Source organism: Neopsephotus bourkii, unplaced genomic scaffold (assembly GCF_033783945.1).
Source record: "Neopsephotus bourkii isolate Nb327-2 ecotype Australia unplaced genomic scaffold, CSIRO-AGI_Nbou_v1 NB_1634, whole genome shotgun sequence".
NCBI lineage: Eukaryota > Metazoa > Chordata > Aves > Psittaciformes > Psittacidae > Neopsephotus > Neopsephotus bourkii.
The window spans coordinates 4629934-4646544 of record NW_026902109.1 but is presented as its reverse complement, the minus strand read 5'-3'; the positions used below and the strand labels follow the sequence as shown (position 1 = coordinate 4646544).

The 16611-nt window shown below is 39.3% G+C and overlaps 2 protein-coding genes across 8 annotated transcripts in view; one reads left to right on the top strand and one right to left on the bottom strand.

Annotated features, from left to right (window-relative positions):
* The window catches only part of HERC4 (HECT and RLD domain containing E3 ubiquitin protein ligase 4), a 37351-nt gene extending 27152 nt beyond the window's left edge, over window positions 1-10199 (bottom strand). For 2 of the 5 annotated variants that reach the window (XM_061373984.1, XM_061373988.1), the window contains exons 1-6: window positions 9965-10102; window positions 8945-9050; window positions 7379-7670; window positions 4431-4590; window positions 2542-2618; window positions 83-304 (exon numbers count right to left, since the gene is read on the bottom strand). In XM_061373984.1, the coding sequence (XP_061229968.1) occupies window positions 83-304; window positions 2542-2618; window positions 4431-4590; window positions 7379-7604 (685 nt within the window). In that variant the 5' untranslated portion in view covers window positions 7605-7670; window positions 8945-9050; window positions 9965-10102. Of the gene's footprint in view, window positions 1-82; window positions 305-2541; window positions 2619-4430; window positions 4591-7378; window positions 7671-8894; window positions 9051-9964 lie in introns of all 5 variants that reach the window. The other 3 variants (XM_061373987.1, XM_061373986.1, XM_061373985.1) reach the window with 3 other exon arrangements.
* A 4113-nt stretch (window positions 10200-14312) lies between these two features.
* The window catches only part of MYPN (myopalladin), a 70583-nt gene continuing 68284 nt past the window's right edge, over window positions 14313-16611 (top strand). For all 3 annotated transcript variants that reach the window (XM_061373983.1, XM_061373981.1, XM_061373982.1), the window contains exon 1: window positions 14313-14406. The gene's annotated coding sequence lies outside the window, so the exon portion shown is untranslated. The remainder of the gene's footprint in view (window positions 14407-16611) is intronic.

The window sequence follows — 16611 nt, the reverse complement described above, 5'->3', positions numbered from 1 at the left end:
CTGGTCCTGTTCTAGAAATAGTGCTGTCCTTAGATTCATAAACCAAGATCTTTAGCACCACATTTTATTAAAGTTTACTTACCATTATCATCATTAAGACCCAGCTGCCCAAATTTGTTGCGTCCCCATCCAAAAATGGCTCCAGAAAGAGTTAGTACAAAACTATGAGCTCCTCCTGCTGCAATCTGTGCAAAAGGGATTCCCAGCAGAGATTTAATCACTTGTGGTGAGTTTTGCTTTTTATACTCATAACCTAAGCCCAGCTGGCCATATTTATTTTGTCCCCAGGAAAACACTTCACTTCCTGTTTAAAGGAAAAAAAGAAAAAGCATCAATACAATAAATACAGTTTAATTATATAAATTTTATTTAAGAAATGCTAAAAGTTAGACAGTTAATCTTTAAATACCGTTTAGTTTGAAAATGCATAAAATTACTGACTTCTGAAGCAAAGCATTCTTGTGCAATTTGCAGACATTCAACCCAAATATTTAATCAAAGTATTTAAATCACATTCCTAACCCTCCAAACTCTTCTTAACATCCCTGTTTCAAACAGTGTTACATAAACTGATTTCGGTTAAACAAAATGCTGTTTCTATTGGGAGTTCCACTACTACATGTATTTATAGGCACAGATCTTTTTGAAGCTGCATAATGGACATGCAAAAATCTCCAATTTCCAATCACAAGCCTCATTTAAGCTTTTATACAGTGACATATTTCATTCTGACATATCAACAGAATTACATGTATTTTAAAATTGTCAATATTGTCTTAATGATATTAATTGATGAAGCACAAACTTTGTCATTTGATGCCTTACAAAGAAAATAAAAAAATTGAAGAATCAAGAATTAGAAAGATATCTGCCTCCAAAATAAAACATTATATGGAACAACCAACATTTTGCCAATATATTTACTATCCTAAAGATCAACACTAATTACAAAGATAGTTTGGTTTTGCTGATGTGATGTGCTATCTTCAAACAGTAATGTTCCAACAACCAAAACAGAATCAAATCAAAACCAATGAGACCCAAAAAAAGCCCTAAACCCACCACTTTTATATAAAACAATTTCCCTAACACCAAAGAAATCCTATGTCAAACATTTACAATCACATGAACTAATCAACCCGATCAATATCCGATATAGGGATACAAAAATACTACAAAGTCTCCTCTCAAAATACACAATTCAAGTAAGTTTATCCCATTTTCCTCCCTGTGCAAGTACATTTTCAAGACCATAACCTCACTACATTGCAAGTAATTTGGTGGGTTCTCTGCAAACCAGAAGAAAACACAAAACGAAACATAGAAAAAACTACCTTAACAAAGCATGTGAGGAACAGAAATACAGAGCTGCAAACCCATGAACTGGCAATAGGATAGTGATGTCGCATATGAAGCTTGTGAATTCTTGCACCTCTGACTAATAGAACACTTGATAGCATAATGCTGATATTCCCCACATCTGCTGCTGATCTTAACCCAGGCAAAGGGCTATTTGTAAATCTGTCTGACTGTCCTGAAAACAAGCAATCTCACTACATTATAATGGTAAAGACATATAGAATGGCAAAGAAAACACTTAGTATGAGCCCATAGTCATGTACAGAATTAAAGCATGGGTAGTCAGTATGAACGGTTATACAAAACAGTAAACAAAACAAACAAAAAATAACCAACCCCAAAACAAGCTACCAAAAAAACCCCAAAACATTCAGCATACAATTAACAACTCTCTCCCCACAACTTTAGATTATATTTTAACTACATATTTTTAAGCAACACTGTCAAACTAAAATCTTTCTGGTTTTTGTGTTTTGAGTTCTTAGGTTTCTATTAACCCCATCCAGCAGCCAGTTCTTCCAAATGGAAGTTTTGGCAACAATTTTCCTTTGTCACAATGAAATAAACAAGCAGCAAATTTAAATTTATATTCATTCTGAGAGCTATATTAATGAGATATGCAGTACTCTTACACATGTATGTGTGTATATATATAAGTACGCTCTTATAGCCCCAGCAAAATTTTGGAGACAGATGTTTAAACCTTTCAAAAGGTGGGTTATAATATAACATTACATTTTAACTGTAGAAGCACCAACAAACCAGGGGCTTTGCTGTAGGGAAGTCAGACAAGGAAGTCATTGCCTGCAAGCCTCAGTAACCTAAAGTTACAGATTAAAATAGACTAATAGACAATGTGGCATGCTAGCAGGATGAAAAAGAAACAGGACCAAAATAAGGAGAGAAACAAAAATTAATTAAAAGGCAGTTACATGAAAGCAAGATGATAAAAGAGCAAAAAAGGGTAAGAAAAAAAAAAAAGCAGAACACAACATTTGTTTGTACCTTTATTTTTTAAATTCCATCATTAAATTACACTTCCCCTACCAACCTGAAATCCCACCTGTGTTAAGTGGAAGCATGTTTTTAAAAAAACATTTCCTTTATAAAACTAACAAGTGTTGAAATCTTTAGAATTACATGGTAAGAAATTACACAAAACTTCAGAAGAATCTGGCTTACCTTTTGAGAGTGCTAGTGAATGATAATAGCCACAAGCTACTTGAACAATCTGGATTTCTGATAAGCTTTTAATATTTCTATTGGGGTAAGAAAACAAGAGAAAAAATTAAGCTGCTAGTTCACAGTACAGAAATATGAAGTCATAAAAAAGGGCAAAATACAGAAAGTGAATCCTTTACAGTGAAGTATATATAAAACGAATTTAAATATCCTAACTTTAATTAGAAGCTATTTAGTAAAGTCTTAAGTCAAAATGGCTTCTTTTCTAACGCTTTCAAGGGCAGGTTCTGTCTTATCTTCAAGTTAGTATCACCAGTAAAAGACCATAAGCAAGAATTAGGGAGGCTCACATGTTAGGAAGGAGATGTTACACAGCCTAATGGAGGAAATAAATACCAGATGCAAGAAGAAAATTATTCCTACTTCCTAGTTTCCAAAAGAAAAAGGTTTTGGCATTTTCTGTATAACAATTTTAGAGTTACAGTCTTTATCTCACACACTCAATTTTTCATCTTTACCAACATCAAGATCATAAAAGTCAGAGAATACCAGGTTGGAAGGGACCTGAACGATCATCTGGTCCACCCTTTCGTGGCAAAGCATGACCTAGGCTAGATGTCCCAGCACGCTGTCCAGCCAAGTTTTAGAAAAGAAAGTGTCAGTGTTGGGGAATCCACCACATCTCTAGGTAGGTTATTCCAATGCTGACTGCTCTTATTGTGAAAGATTTCTCTCACGTCCAGTCACAATCTCCCCAAAAGTAACTTCTAGCCATTACCCCTCACCTTTTCCATGACTCCTGTAAAAAGGGAGTCTTGTCTTCTTTATCGCCACCCTTTAAATACTGAAAGATGGTGTAAGGTCTCTCCTGAGCCTTATTTTCTCAAGGCTGAACAAACCCAGTTCTCTCAGCCTTTTCACAAAGGACAAGCTTTCCAGTCCTTTGATCATCTTTGTGGCCCTTCCCAGGACAGCCTGTCCAGGCAGGGACCAAAACTCAACACACAACTCGAACCCAAAGTTCAGTTTACAGAACTGTTAAGTATTGCGCGATATTATAAAGAAGTTGCAAACACATACGAATGTGCATTAAATCTAGCATGCTTTCAACTTCTGATGAGAAAACCAGGAGTTTCTAAAAGGCCTCTAGGGTTATTTGTATCGTTCATATTTATACATATGTCATAGATAAACAAGATAAAGTTATGCATTATTAACATTTCATGGAATTGTTACTTTGTTGCATCTTTTTCCGATGTAAAAAAACAAAATTAGAAAATAAAACCTCCAGCTTGCAAACATACAAACTTCCTGCTACAGACAGTTCCACTGATTTCAGTGAACCTATTCATCACAGTAAAAATGTGGACTTCAGCTAGCTGAAACACTTACAGCATTCTGAAAACAAGCAAGTGAATCTGGCTAGCATTCATTTTTATAACTAGAAGGAATATTATTTGATTACAGCTAAAATTTGTGGTGAGAACTGCAAAGATCAGACAGCACACACCTTCTTCAAATGCACTCCCACAGCTGGTTTAATGTTCTTGTTCTCTAACTTCTCTTAAAGAGTAGTTATCAATTCCTACTTACATTATTAAAATACCCATCCTACTTTTCCAACATAACTCTCATTTCGAGTAGATGGCTATTAAAAAAAAAAAAAGAAAAAAAGGAAAAAAGCAAACCAACCAGCCAACCAACCTGTAACACACTCCTCATGCGAGCTGACTTTTGAGAAATTGAAATGTCTACAGCATATAAGTGCCATAACTAAAATACACTTTCTAATGTGTGTTTTTAATTATAGCAGCAGAATAGATGAACCAATATGACTTTAACCATTTTTAAAAAGAAAAAAACAATATTATATGCTAATGTTTTTTAACCTGGGCACTCTGATGCATTCCTCTGTTCCTGGCAAGCCAAGCTGTCCATCAGTAGCCAGACCCCAAGCATATACCTGACCCTTGTCATTCAGTGCAAGAGTGTGGGCTTCTCCACATGACACAGCTACAATATTTTGGGCATCCAGTGCACCAACATGCTCTAAAATAAATAAATTAAAAAAAAAAAATTAGTTGCCTAAAACCAAACTACTAAGAAAAAAAAAAAAAAAGCTACTAAGAAGCTATTGCTGTTCAAGACAGTTGTACTCAGTACTAAAATATCAATTGAAATGACACAGAAGTAAGCCCAAAAGTCTGCCAAAACATTCTTCATTTAAAATTATAAGCATGCTGTTCTAGGAGAAGCAAGTTAAATCAGACAGTCAAAATTAACCAAACAACAAGTATATCTGGAACAATATAAGAAGTGCACAAAAACTGCAGCTTGATCATAATGGTTCCTTCTAATCCTGCCAATCTGAAAATGAGTGCAGAAACTAATTAACATTAAGGTCAAATAGATTATTGTCAAATGACTACACGTGTAGGCATTATGTAAGAGGAAAACATTCCACCACAGCAAATTAAATTCACCTATTCATTATTAACAAAAAAGCCTGGAAAACAAGGCAGGGCAAATTAAAGACTAAAGCTACTGATTTTGCAATGAGCTACACAATGTCCTCTTTATAATGCAAAACCCTGTAGAAACAGATCCTAAAGAGTAATTTTTCTAGATATACAGTGCATGCCCTGAAAAGCTAACACTAAAATATCTGCGATTTTTTTTCCAGTAGCCTGCATCAATACCTTTAAATGCATTTGGTAAACTTGGTTTTCATGCTTATGATTGTGATCATAAGTCTTAACATTTTCATTTCAACAAGAGTAAAGCAGAGAAATACTATGAGGGCCTGTCACTCAGGCTGGAATTTTCAAGAGTCCTCTTAAATAAGAGCCTATTTGACATATTAAACACTTTTCTATTCCTAAGAATGGCACACCACTGAAAAAGCCTGTGTATCATCAATGTAATATGCACTGTAAACACAACCCATCATAGCCTAAGATTTCCAAACAGTAGCTAATAGTATCTGCAACATGACAAGCACACAGTTTCCAAAAGAAAGTAAAACAAACAGCAAACATCAGTTAATTCTTTTAAACAGCTGGTCTGATTAAAGAGGTTACCACCCCAATTCACAGCCCTACCAACAGAAGGGGTCATGCAAGTGCTCTCCAGTTCAGGCAAGATCATGAAGATTAACCTAGACTATCTTAACCAGCTGCTAAACTAGCCATGGTGACTGATACAGGTTAAAGAGCATTCACACAGTCCATATGGTAAGCAAAGCTCTGTGGGGAGAAAAGAGCTAAATAGTTCCACTGGTGACAAAGACATGCAGTCAGTGACAACAGCATCTTCAGTTAACCGAAAGACATTCAAAAGAGAGCATACACCCATTTCTAAAGATACCGAGCCTCTTTATATTGCACAAGAAAAGTTATCCCAATGCACTGACTTTACATTAAAACATTCAACAGCGTTGTCAGTAACCTCTAGATGAAAGAAAAATTAGGGAGGAGAACATTACAGTCCTCATAACTGCTGTGCCTGGGCATGTTAATAAAGAAAAAATTAAAAAGACAGAGACTTATAGTATATGTTTCTTCATTATATAGGAAAGCTCATGCAAGTCTTAAAAATAAATAAATAAGACCAGAACACAGAAGTCAAATATTTTTGTAGGAACTTTAACATTTAAAAGACAATTCGGCATCATTTTCAAAGTGAGTAACAATTATTCAGGCAGTTTGACAAGCTAAGTTTCTATTCATGTTCGTGAAGCAAATACTTGCACAAGATTAAAGTTTATCAGTTTTAATATTCATTTACTGTTTCCCAATAGAAGTCCAAATTAGTTTAAAAATTTACACATCAACGATACACACACACACACACACACAAATTAAAACATCACAAAACAAAACAAAAAAATCTTTATTTGGCACCAAAGCTGAAACTCTGAATAAAGGAGTACTAAAATACTGCATAATGACTTATTTCTAATTGAAATATTTCTATCAATTATTGTGCCAAGTAACTCATAAAATTCCTATAGCAGTGATTAGAATAAACTCTTACTAAGCCTTTTCAGTTTGCTTACAATATGCTGCAAGTACTGTCAGAAGCACTGTTCCACATCTCTCACTAGCGTACAGCTATGACTCACATGCACAGCTCTGAAGGGAGCCCATGTGCACACTCCTCTGCAGTCCCTGCAAGATGTTTACCCACTTCTGCTATAGAACTGCACTAGCAGGAAGCAGAAACACACATTTCACATAGATGTGAAACTTCTCTGAGCTTTTTGTTTCCTATTTAATGCTTTAGGCTTTTCCAAATCCTCTTCCCATTGTATTTTCAGTTCATTAAAAAAAAATAAATTAAGAATACTGCTTTAATCAGACCTGCTCTACATCACATATTAGCTAATTAAAACAACAAGAGCATGTTTCTTAACTATGGTATGCCACATGTTTGTTCCTACCATATTACAATAGCCAAACCCATACATACAGTACAATGCTAATCCATGTACTAAAGCAGGTCACCTCCTCTTGAGATTAACAGCAGTCACTGAGTCTCCCATAGCCTTAGGTAAAGTGATTTCATGCTGGAAATAAAATATAGTGGCACTGTCCAGCTGCATGGCAGACAAAAATATGAGGAGACACAAGTGTTTCACAGTTGGTCATTTCCAATTGTCACAAGATGCAATCCAAGCAAAGGAATGTTTTCCAAGTTAAAAACACAGCCATCCTTGGAAGGCCCACTGTGCATACAATTCAGCACAAGCACAAATGCTTGGCAATCTTGGTAGCATAATGAAAACAAACACATGCACAACTAAGTACTCCCCGCAGTTCATTACTTCTAAACTTACCTGGTCTTTTCCTGGCTTTTTCATGCCCTAGTTGTCCTAGATCATTGCATCCACATGTATAAACAGTCCCATCATCCAGGACAAAAACAGTATGTCTCAGTCCACATCCTACATCTCTCACCCTTTTATTTAAGAAAAAGTCACTTTTTCTGGGTTCTAAAACAATCTCTTCATCAATTCCACCTAATCCAAGCTGTCCGAAAGATGCGTTTCCCCAGCACAACATGTTTATGCTTCTTTTGATCACAGTGATCCTCCAAGTTGACTTTTCTAGAATATCCCTTCTGTGCAGCTGTTAAAAAAAAAAGTGCAGTTTTTCAGCATTGTCCTTCTATACAGCATGCAATCCATAAGTTCACTTTCTATATACCAGTATATTGAAATACTGAACAATTTTTAAGACTGTGATTTACTTTCTTGGACAGTATTTACATTGCAGTAAAACTTTGCAGTAAAACGCTTTCCTTCCTATTTCAGATAATTTTTTAAGATATGCAAGTTCCCAGTTTTATAATACTTTTTTAAAGTACCATTCTTTGTTAAACTTCTCTAATTCCTAATCCAGAACTATATAAGTGGCAGTCATAATCAATTCTAACAAGTGGCAATGACCTCAAACATTTTTTAAGATGGTAAAGACTTGTGTCATTGCACAAAGAGCTGCATGACTCCAGAAAGCACCGGGTACAGCCTCAAGATCATCCCCAAAAACAACATTTGACTCACAGCTTGGAAAAAATTGGTCATCTCTGATCAATCCAGTTATGCAACACAAAGAAGAATATGATGTGTCAATCATTACATTTAAACAACTATGAGTCAACTGAACTTCCAATTTTAAAGAAAATATACAGGCAAAACTCAAGTCGCCAGTCTTCAAATGCAAACAACATGAGCTACAGCTCCATATTTACTCTGCATAACAGGAGGCCACGTACACAAACTCCCCCATGCAAACCCCCAGCCCTAACACCTAAATTTTAATTACCAGTGTTTCTGATAACAGACTCTGTACCTATCTGGAAAGAATACAAAGCTACACTTGTCTTTCATTTTCAGTATTGCAGATGATGAAGAAATTATGACAATGATTTCACCATTACTCATACTACATTTCTGTGACAGCAAGTTTCCTCATATTTTCAGAACAATTTAAAAATCAATGCAATACAGTGTAAAATTTCTGTAACTTTTTAGCTATGACCATTATCTGGAAGACAGCACGACTAATGGAATGTGGAATAAAATGTACTATGAATGCATTTAGTCTTATGTGCTGCAGGATTTTAACACATATAAACTGCTTCAACATAAAACTCCTCACACTAGCTAGTACTCAAGTGTTACAATAAACAGAGAAGGGCAGAATTCTTGCCAGCACAACACGCTGATCTTTTTTCTCTGCAAAAGTCAAACCGCAGTAAACAAGATGCTTATTTTTGTGATGTCATAAAGTCCCCCAACCAAATAAAACTAGAACAGTCAAACAGCTTAAAATATATTGCTTTCTGTTTACCTATCTCAGAGGATGACGCATGGTCAAATATTTCCCTAGCTATATCCTACCACATTCAGAAGGGGACATCAAAACGGTGAAGTCTTCAGTTAAGACATAGCTATGCAACAGCAAAATTCACACATTTGTGGCAGTGACTGCAATGCAAGCTGCAACCTGCAACACAAGAAGTGAGAAAAGATGTGTGAGTATAGTGCTTTAAGATTTCTGTAGTCAAGATTTACCTCCACCTCCAGTGGGGCAAAAGGAAACAGCCTCCTTTCAGCTGAAACAGGTACATATTTCCATAGAAAGTGGGGGTTTTGCTTCTTTCTTTCTTTCACGAGTCAGTATTCACAGCAGCTTTGTACTTTGACCTCAAATCACAACAGTATTTTAGCCCTGTACGTTGCGATCAAGCCAACTCACGTTGTCAGCTGCTAGATACTACCACGCGTGACGTCAAAAGCAGTCCAGTGCCGACACCAAATACGGAACGCGAGGGAAACCACCCAACCCCTTTTCTATTAGCAAACGCAGGGCGGATAACGGTGCCACAGGAAGAGCCTGGATGTTTCCTGCAGACTGGAGCGGGCTGTGTAACGTCGCTGCGCCGGGCCACCCCAAGGGCCCAGCCACACGCCCGCTTCAGCGGTCCCTTCGCGCGGGACACCGCAAATGCGGTCAGCCTGCAGTACGGGTTCCACAGCTCTCCTCCCTGACGCACCGCTACCTCGCTGGGCTCCGGAGAGAGCGGCCACAGGACAGAGTGAAGGAAGCCCCGGCGGAGGGGCGCAGGTCCGCGCCCGGAGCGGGGCCTCCGCCCGTTCCGACGGGGGCGGTGCCAGGCGTCGAGGTCCCTCCACAGCGCGCCCCACAACTGCTAAGCGGCATCACCCATAAACGGTCCTAACTGCCTCGGCCCAACGGCCGGCCCAACGGCCGCCCCACGCGTTCCTGCTTTCCTGCCTCCCCTTCCCCGCTCCCACACCCGAGTGCGGCCCCGTCCACTTTCTTGTCTGCCCCGCGGGGCCGAAGGGCGGCAGCGTCCGCGCAGGTCCGACAGCGCATCGCGGAGAGGCGGAACTCACCAGCGAGACGCTCCAGTTCGGTCAGCCCCACTCCACTTCCCTCGGCGCCGCGATGTGATGCCGCACCCAAGCCCGGCCCACCCGCTGCAGGCACCCACCGGCCACCGCGAGGGTGTGAGCAGCCCAACCCGGAGCGATGACAGGGCCCGGCCTCCACTTCTGCGCAGGCGCGAACTCAGCGGGCGGGGCCGCAGCGCTCCTGCTTCACCCCTCTCCTCCTTCCCACCCGGCCTCGTGGTCAGGGGCGGTGACGCAGCGCGGGCGCGGGGTGACGTCAGTCCGGAGCTCAGCAGCGACAGATGCTGCTTGCCCGGTGGGGTCGGGGGTATGGGGTGATGGAGCTCGGTTCCACGTGGCTTCGGTTCCGTCTGTTGGGCTATGGAGAGGCTGAGCGAGAAGTTGACAATAAAAAAAGAACTGTACGGGGATGAGCATGAAGTGGAGAATGAGGGAGTGACGCCTCCTTCTTCTTAGTGCGCCCGCGGGACGGCACTGGAGAAGAGCAGAGCTGGAGCGGAAGGGGGCTGTGAACTGTGGGACTTTCTCCGGGGTGGAGAATTAGCCTTGGCTTGGTAACAGGCGGGCCCAGGGGAAATACAGCTGCGTTAAAAGGGGCCATCGTTGTATCGCATCACTATTTGTAAATCAATAATTAAAAAAAAAAGGGTAAGTTCTGAAACAAGTCATTCCCTCCCTGTTTGCTGAGGAGAGATCTTTGTGATGATACCGTATTTCTCGTTCCCTGTGGAGCAGTAAGAGACTTTGTGGTGTGTTGCTAGTCTCTGTGATCTACAGAGATATGCAGAAGCCTTTGCTTGATCTCGAGGACACGAAAAGAATGAGATCAGTGAACGGGAAGGAATTGGATCCACCAGGAAGAATCAGGAACAAACTGTCCTTCATACTCCAATTACCTGTCAGTAACTTCTGACAGGCCAGGAGAGTGATGTAGGTGGTGTTGCTGCAGCGTGTGGCAGCGGTGCAAAGGCCAGTCCTGCCTCTGGCCCGCTGGGTTCAGGGTGAGGGGCAGGTGTGTGGGGATTTGCTGTACCCTCCCAGCAGGAACGAAGGCAGTTTTCTCAGTTCTGCATTCTGTTACAAGCTTATGTCGGTGTTGGAGCATCCACAGGGTGGTCATGTTAAAACATTTCCCCCCTAGGATTTTGCTTACTATCAGGAGGAAAATACATTGCTATTTATGTAAGTGGATCAGGTTGGGAATCCTTATTTAACAGTCTCTCTGTAGCAGTTCCAGGATCCACTTTTATGTAGGTCAGGAAGTAAAAAAAGCCAGGACCAGTTATACTTCACGGCAAAGTGATTCTGGAAACTATGGGGTAAGAAAGTTCTGTGTTTGGTGTCATTTTGCCCTGTAATGTAATGTATTTAAATAAATAAACCCACCAAACAAATGGGATGTCTTGAGCCAGCCATTAAGTCCTTTGTGTATCTAAATGAATAAGATTCTACAGGACTTCTCAGAATTTGTGGTTGTAGATTTATCAGTAAAGATCCAAACCAGAAATATTAAATTCATATATGGAGAAAATGAGATAGCTGCATAGCTGACAGAGGCTAAATGATGCAGCACTTTTCAGGGTAGCAAATCCCCAGGTTTGTTATTTAAAGAAGACATGAGTGATTTGCCTTTTTCCATTCTGCTTGTAAGAATGGAAGGTTAGCAGTAGCTGCTACATGTAGCAAATGGAGGAAAACATTTAATTCATTTTCTAGTTCTAATCTTGCTTCTCCCTATAGTTGAGACCACCGGAGTAATAACTGCGAATAATCCCACTCTGAAGTAATTTTAAATAGTCATTCATTCTGCAATGTGTCCTCTGGCCAGCATGTGGGGATATGTTCATGTACTTGAGAACATTGTATGCCCAGTGCAATTTTTACATGGAAAAGAATTTTGATATAACTGGCCTAATTCATTAACTAATATATAAAGGGTGAAACAACATACAATGTTGCACAAATGTCAACTCCCTTCTGTAACAGACATAGATATTTTATTTAAAAGAATTATTTTAGTCCTAAAATTAGATTACTGTTAAGTAATTCAAATATATCTTCAAATAAAGTATAAGCTGTATTTTTATTATATTTACCACCTATTTTAGCAAATTTTATTTTCTCTGCCAGAGAAGCCATACCCTGCCTGTATGTTTTGAGAGTGCCCCTTCCTTCATGGAGCTAAAGATACACAGGCAGTGGAGGAAAGAGTGCCTGTTCTGATGCTACATCACTGATTGGACTCCCTATCTCTTAGTACTACCATCTCTGCATCCACTGGCATTAAATCTGCCAAAATGTGGTTCTCTAGTTGCAGTGGTCAAAGAGAACTGCAGGTCAGCATGCCTGCACCTCAGTATTTCCAATGTCCACTCTAGTACTTTCAAAAAAAAAAAAAAAAAAAAAAAACCCAGTATTTTGCAGTGACACAAAATCCAGTGAAAATAAGACATGGAAGTCTGGTTAACTGGGTAACTTAAAATTTATTTTTTCTGGGTGCCTTAGCACAGAAGGATTTCTATTACAACTGCACAGTTTTCTTACTGGTGGTCACAACAAACAGGAAACTATTTTCAGTTGCCCTGCCATTATTAAAATAGCAATGCTTAGCTACTCCTGGTGACTGCTGTCAGCACAACTGTGGTTTTTAAATTCTGTTGCTGTTAATCACCCATTCAGATAATGCAGAAATAAAATTTAAAAAAAAAAGTATATACTGTTAATTAACATATACCTTATGCTATTACTGGAAAACATGGAAAGCATGTTTTTGAAGGCTACAGTGTTATAGCACAAAACTTCCTGTGTAGCTGATTACAGAGATGGACTGTTCTCTGCCTCCATTTTCTCCTGGCAACAGTGAGTACATGCTTTAGAAACATTAGTTCCTCATTTCAAACCTCCTTGTTTATACTTTGATGTGTCACAGACTGCAGAAAATAGAAATGGGTGTCCAGAACAGCTGATAACATGAAATTAGAGATGTCAGCATTTTACTGTGAGAAATTACTAACCTTTGTGTGAAGCCTTTGTGTAGAATATTCTTGATTAAGACAAAGGAAAGGCTTTAGAATGCAAACAGCCTGACGAGAAAGGTACAGTGAGACCCTTTATGCCATTTCAGTTTTACATTTTATCTTTATATTCTTCACAATACCAACATTTGGATGTTAGTAATTAATGAAAGTGCCAGTGTAGAGAGATAGACACAACTCACATACACACAGAGTACATGTTTTATGTGTTTTGATACTTTATAGCTTAGCATGTTTTAGTTCCCTGTCTGCCCACCCTGCCCATTGTACTGATTCTGGTTAGTTCAAATGAAAATATGCTTACAAGTAAGATTAATTATTTAATAACTGATGGTGATACAGTGAAAAAAAAAAGAATTTTTTTTTCACCTGTTTGTGAAGGTAAATCACTATATAAATACTAAACTGCAAGTTCTTTGTCTATCTATCTCGAGGCACCTAATTAAGGGAGCTGTTTAAGGATAAGCTGAGGAGTTATACCTTCAAATAAGATAAACAAAACAAAAAACTTGCAACACGCTATTCCCCTCATGTTAGGTAACAAAATACATCTGAAATATCCAAAAGAATGCTTCTCAGAAGACATCAGAATTAAAGAAAATGGAAAAGTCGTGAAGGTTAAGAATGAATCATGGACAGGAAAACTGGAGTGAAAGAAACAAGCTGACCTCTGCATTAGGTATGAAGCTCTTGTGCTCACAAACTCTTCTGTGGATCTCATATCACCCAGCCCACATAAACTGCAGCTGGCATTCAGAGGACTACCCCATATCCTGGCAGTAAGGCAGAAGCCACACAAATGCCAGGCACCTGCAGGCTGAGGCTGAAGATGCTGAACATTTTTTAACGTCCTACACAGAGGGTTGGAAGTGCAGTCCCTCCCCACATGCAGCATGTTCTTTTTCTATTGCCACGATGTTTCACACTATTACATGAATCTTTCTGTTATAAATAGATTAGCAGACAAGGTGCTAACCAAACACTAGGAAAAAATTCCCAAGTAATCCAAGTGTTGGATGCTGAGACAGCAATCCACAGGTAATTAAGCTGGGCTTTTGGTCAGGATGACACTGATCTTTGATTTTTAAGGTGCAGTTGTACAGGAATACAAGATCAATAATAGAGCTAGTTCTGCCCTGTAGAGACCAATCTGAGAACACAGTGAACCTCAGCTTATAAAATAGCAGCTCCAAGTGGTGCCACATGCTGCTGATTCTGACATGACACTGTGTCTTTGCATGGCAGGATGATGAAGCACCCTAAAATTAGCCTTCTTACTATTTCGTAAAGAGCAGGCAGAAAGGTAGCAGCCTGCACTGAGGAGAACAAAGAGCCACAGGAGAGGACGAGAACCGAGGCTCACACAAAGGCTGGTCACAACACTTCATGGTGAGCACTCTTGGCTTCTTTGCAAATTTCCATTTGGATTATTTAGTGTCATTTCTTATCCCAAGCACTGGGTGACCTGGTTGCGAAAAAAGAAAGGTCCTCACGTAAACAGAGGTGGGGTGGAGGGATCTGCTCCCTCAGGGGGCTTGAGAGAGAGCAGAGAGAACTATCTGTGAAAATTACACAGATGGTCTCTTTTCTTAGATGTGTGGTGGGACCTGGCATTTAAGTGACAGAATTAAGTTTGTTGTTACTGCAATAGAACTGGGAATGGAAGAAAAACTCAAGCTGGTATGAAAACCAGAAATACCATGATAAAGCCCCTTCTCTGTTGAACCAGACTGAGTTTTTCCTGATATTCAGCTCTCTCCCCACCCCATATATTGGGTTATAAGTTCCTTGGATTTACAAAGAGTAAGATTTAAAATTAAAAAAATCTTCCAGGCAGTAGGAAGATAAACATGGATGTGTTTGGGCACGGGAACAGAAATAGTGAAGGAAAAGGTCCTACACCAGAATAATGCTAGCAGAGGACAAGGAAAATGAAGCTGTAAGGAAACATTTGAATATCAGAGGGCACAGTAGGCATGACATGAAATGAATGTTAGGGTGGCTTGCTAGGAGAGAAGATGAAACAGTATGCATCTCTAGGAAACGTAGAACATCAGCTAGGTGCAATAGCCTGTGGGCCTGTGCCTAAACAATTGTCAGGACCCACTGTTTTCTCTGTTCCTATGGCAGGACTCTGAGAATAGTAGTTGGGAAGAAAATAAATCTGAATTATAAACCAGTATGTTTGAAGTACATTCAGCTGTTTATGCTATTAGTTATCATTTAAAAATATGTGACTATTTTGCCACAAAGACATTTCTCTTTAGTAAAGATGATTGGACAGTATTCAGAAGCTCAGGGTAAGACTCATGATTTCACATATATTACTGAAACCTAGAGCGACATGATAATATAATATCTATTTTGGTGCAGTTAGCAAGTCATAGACATTTGGTATAGCATGGACTGAAACATTGTGTTGAAGTGGTAATGAATCTGTGCTATTTGTACCAACTGCAGTACATGACATATCTGTTCAAAAAGTGGATTAAATATTCACAGTGGACAAAGACTCATGGACAGATGGAAAACTACATTTCTCTTGCAGAAGTTGTTAAGAAGCTCCACAGAACTTGCATGTGAGCAGTCAGAGCTCAGAGTCCTTGGAGGGCTGTAACACTGAATTTCCTGTAATGTCAGAATGAAATTAGAATAAAAGATAAAAAAAAATATTTGGGATAGAGAAGGAAAGTGAGCTGTACAAGAAGAACAATCAAATCTTCTGTGTGAAAAACAGAATCACTGCTGCTACCTACACGCAATTCATATGTAGAGAAAGCTATTGACTACTCAAGTTCGCAGAGATCTCTTATGCCAATACTTACTAAGCTCCTATTTAGGAAAGAAAAGTTGTCACAAACTTACAATCTTTCATTTCTGTTTACTTAGACTGCAGTTACACTTGTTGATTTTTTAATATGAGTGATTTAGGGGCTCTTATTTCTCTCCAGAAAACCTTGGACAATGTTTTGGGGATAATGTTTCTTTGTTTATTTGGTCTACCAGCATGCAACAAACTGCTACAATTTAAAACTTCAAGCTTGCAGAAGGGAGGCCAAAGCAGCTATATATCATTTGGAAGCAAAAAGAGTAGAGCAGCCACCTGTGCCAAACCTCCATTGCATTTAGCTGGCTTTTTTCTTCTTGGGTAGGGAGGGAGATAGCAGTGATTCATCACCTATGTCTGATTGATGAAGGCTTTCTTGTCATTAATGCCAGCAAGCCACTAGGACACCACTAAATAGGATCCCAATCAGAAATGATTATTTGAGGGATACTGAATAGTCCCCAGTTAACATATGTATATTTACTTTCATAAAAGAAGAATACAGGGCCATTTCCAGCTCCTCAGCAGGGTTTTAGAGCAGCATTATTGCTCTTAAACATACATAGACGTAAGTCTGGGAGTAGTCCTAGAGCTTGGATCCCTGAGATTCGAGAGAGATTGCTCCCGAGACTGTCTCAGGGAAAGACACAGTATTTCTGCAGTATCCAACTGAGACATAGGAGTTTCTGTTCATCCCATGACCCAGTGGAGACATCCAGAACCAGACAAATTGCCAGCAGGAAAGTCATCTTGAAACTCCAGTTTCA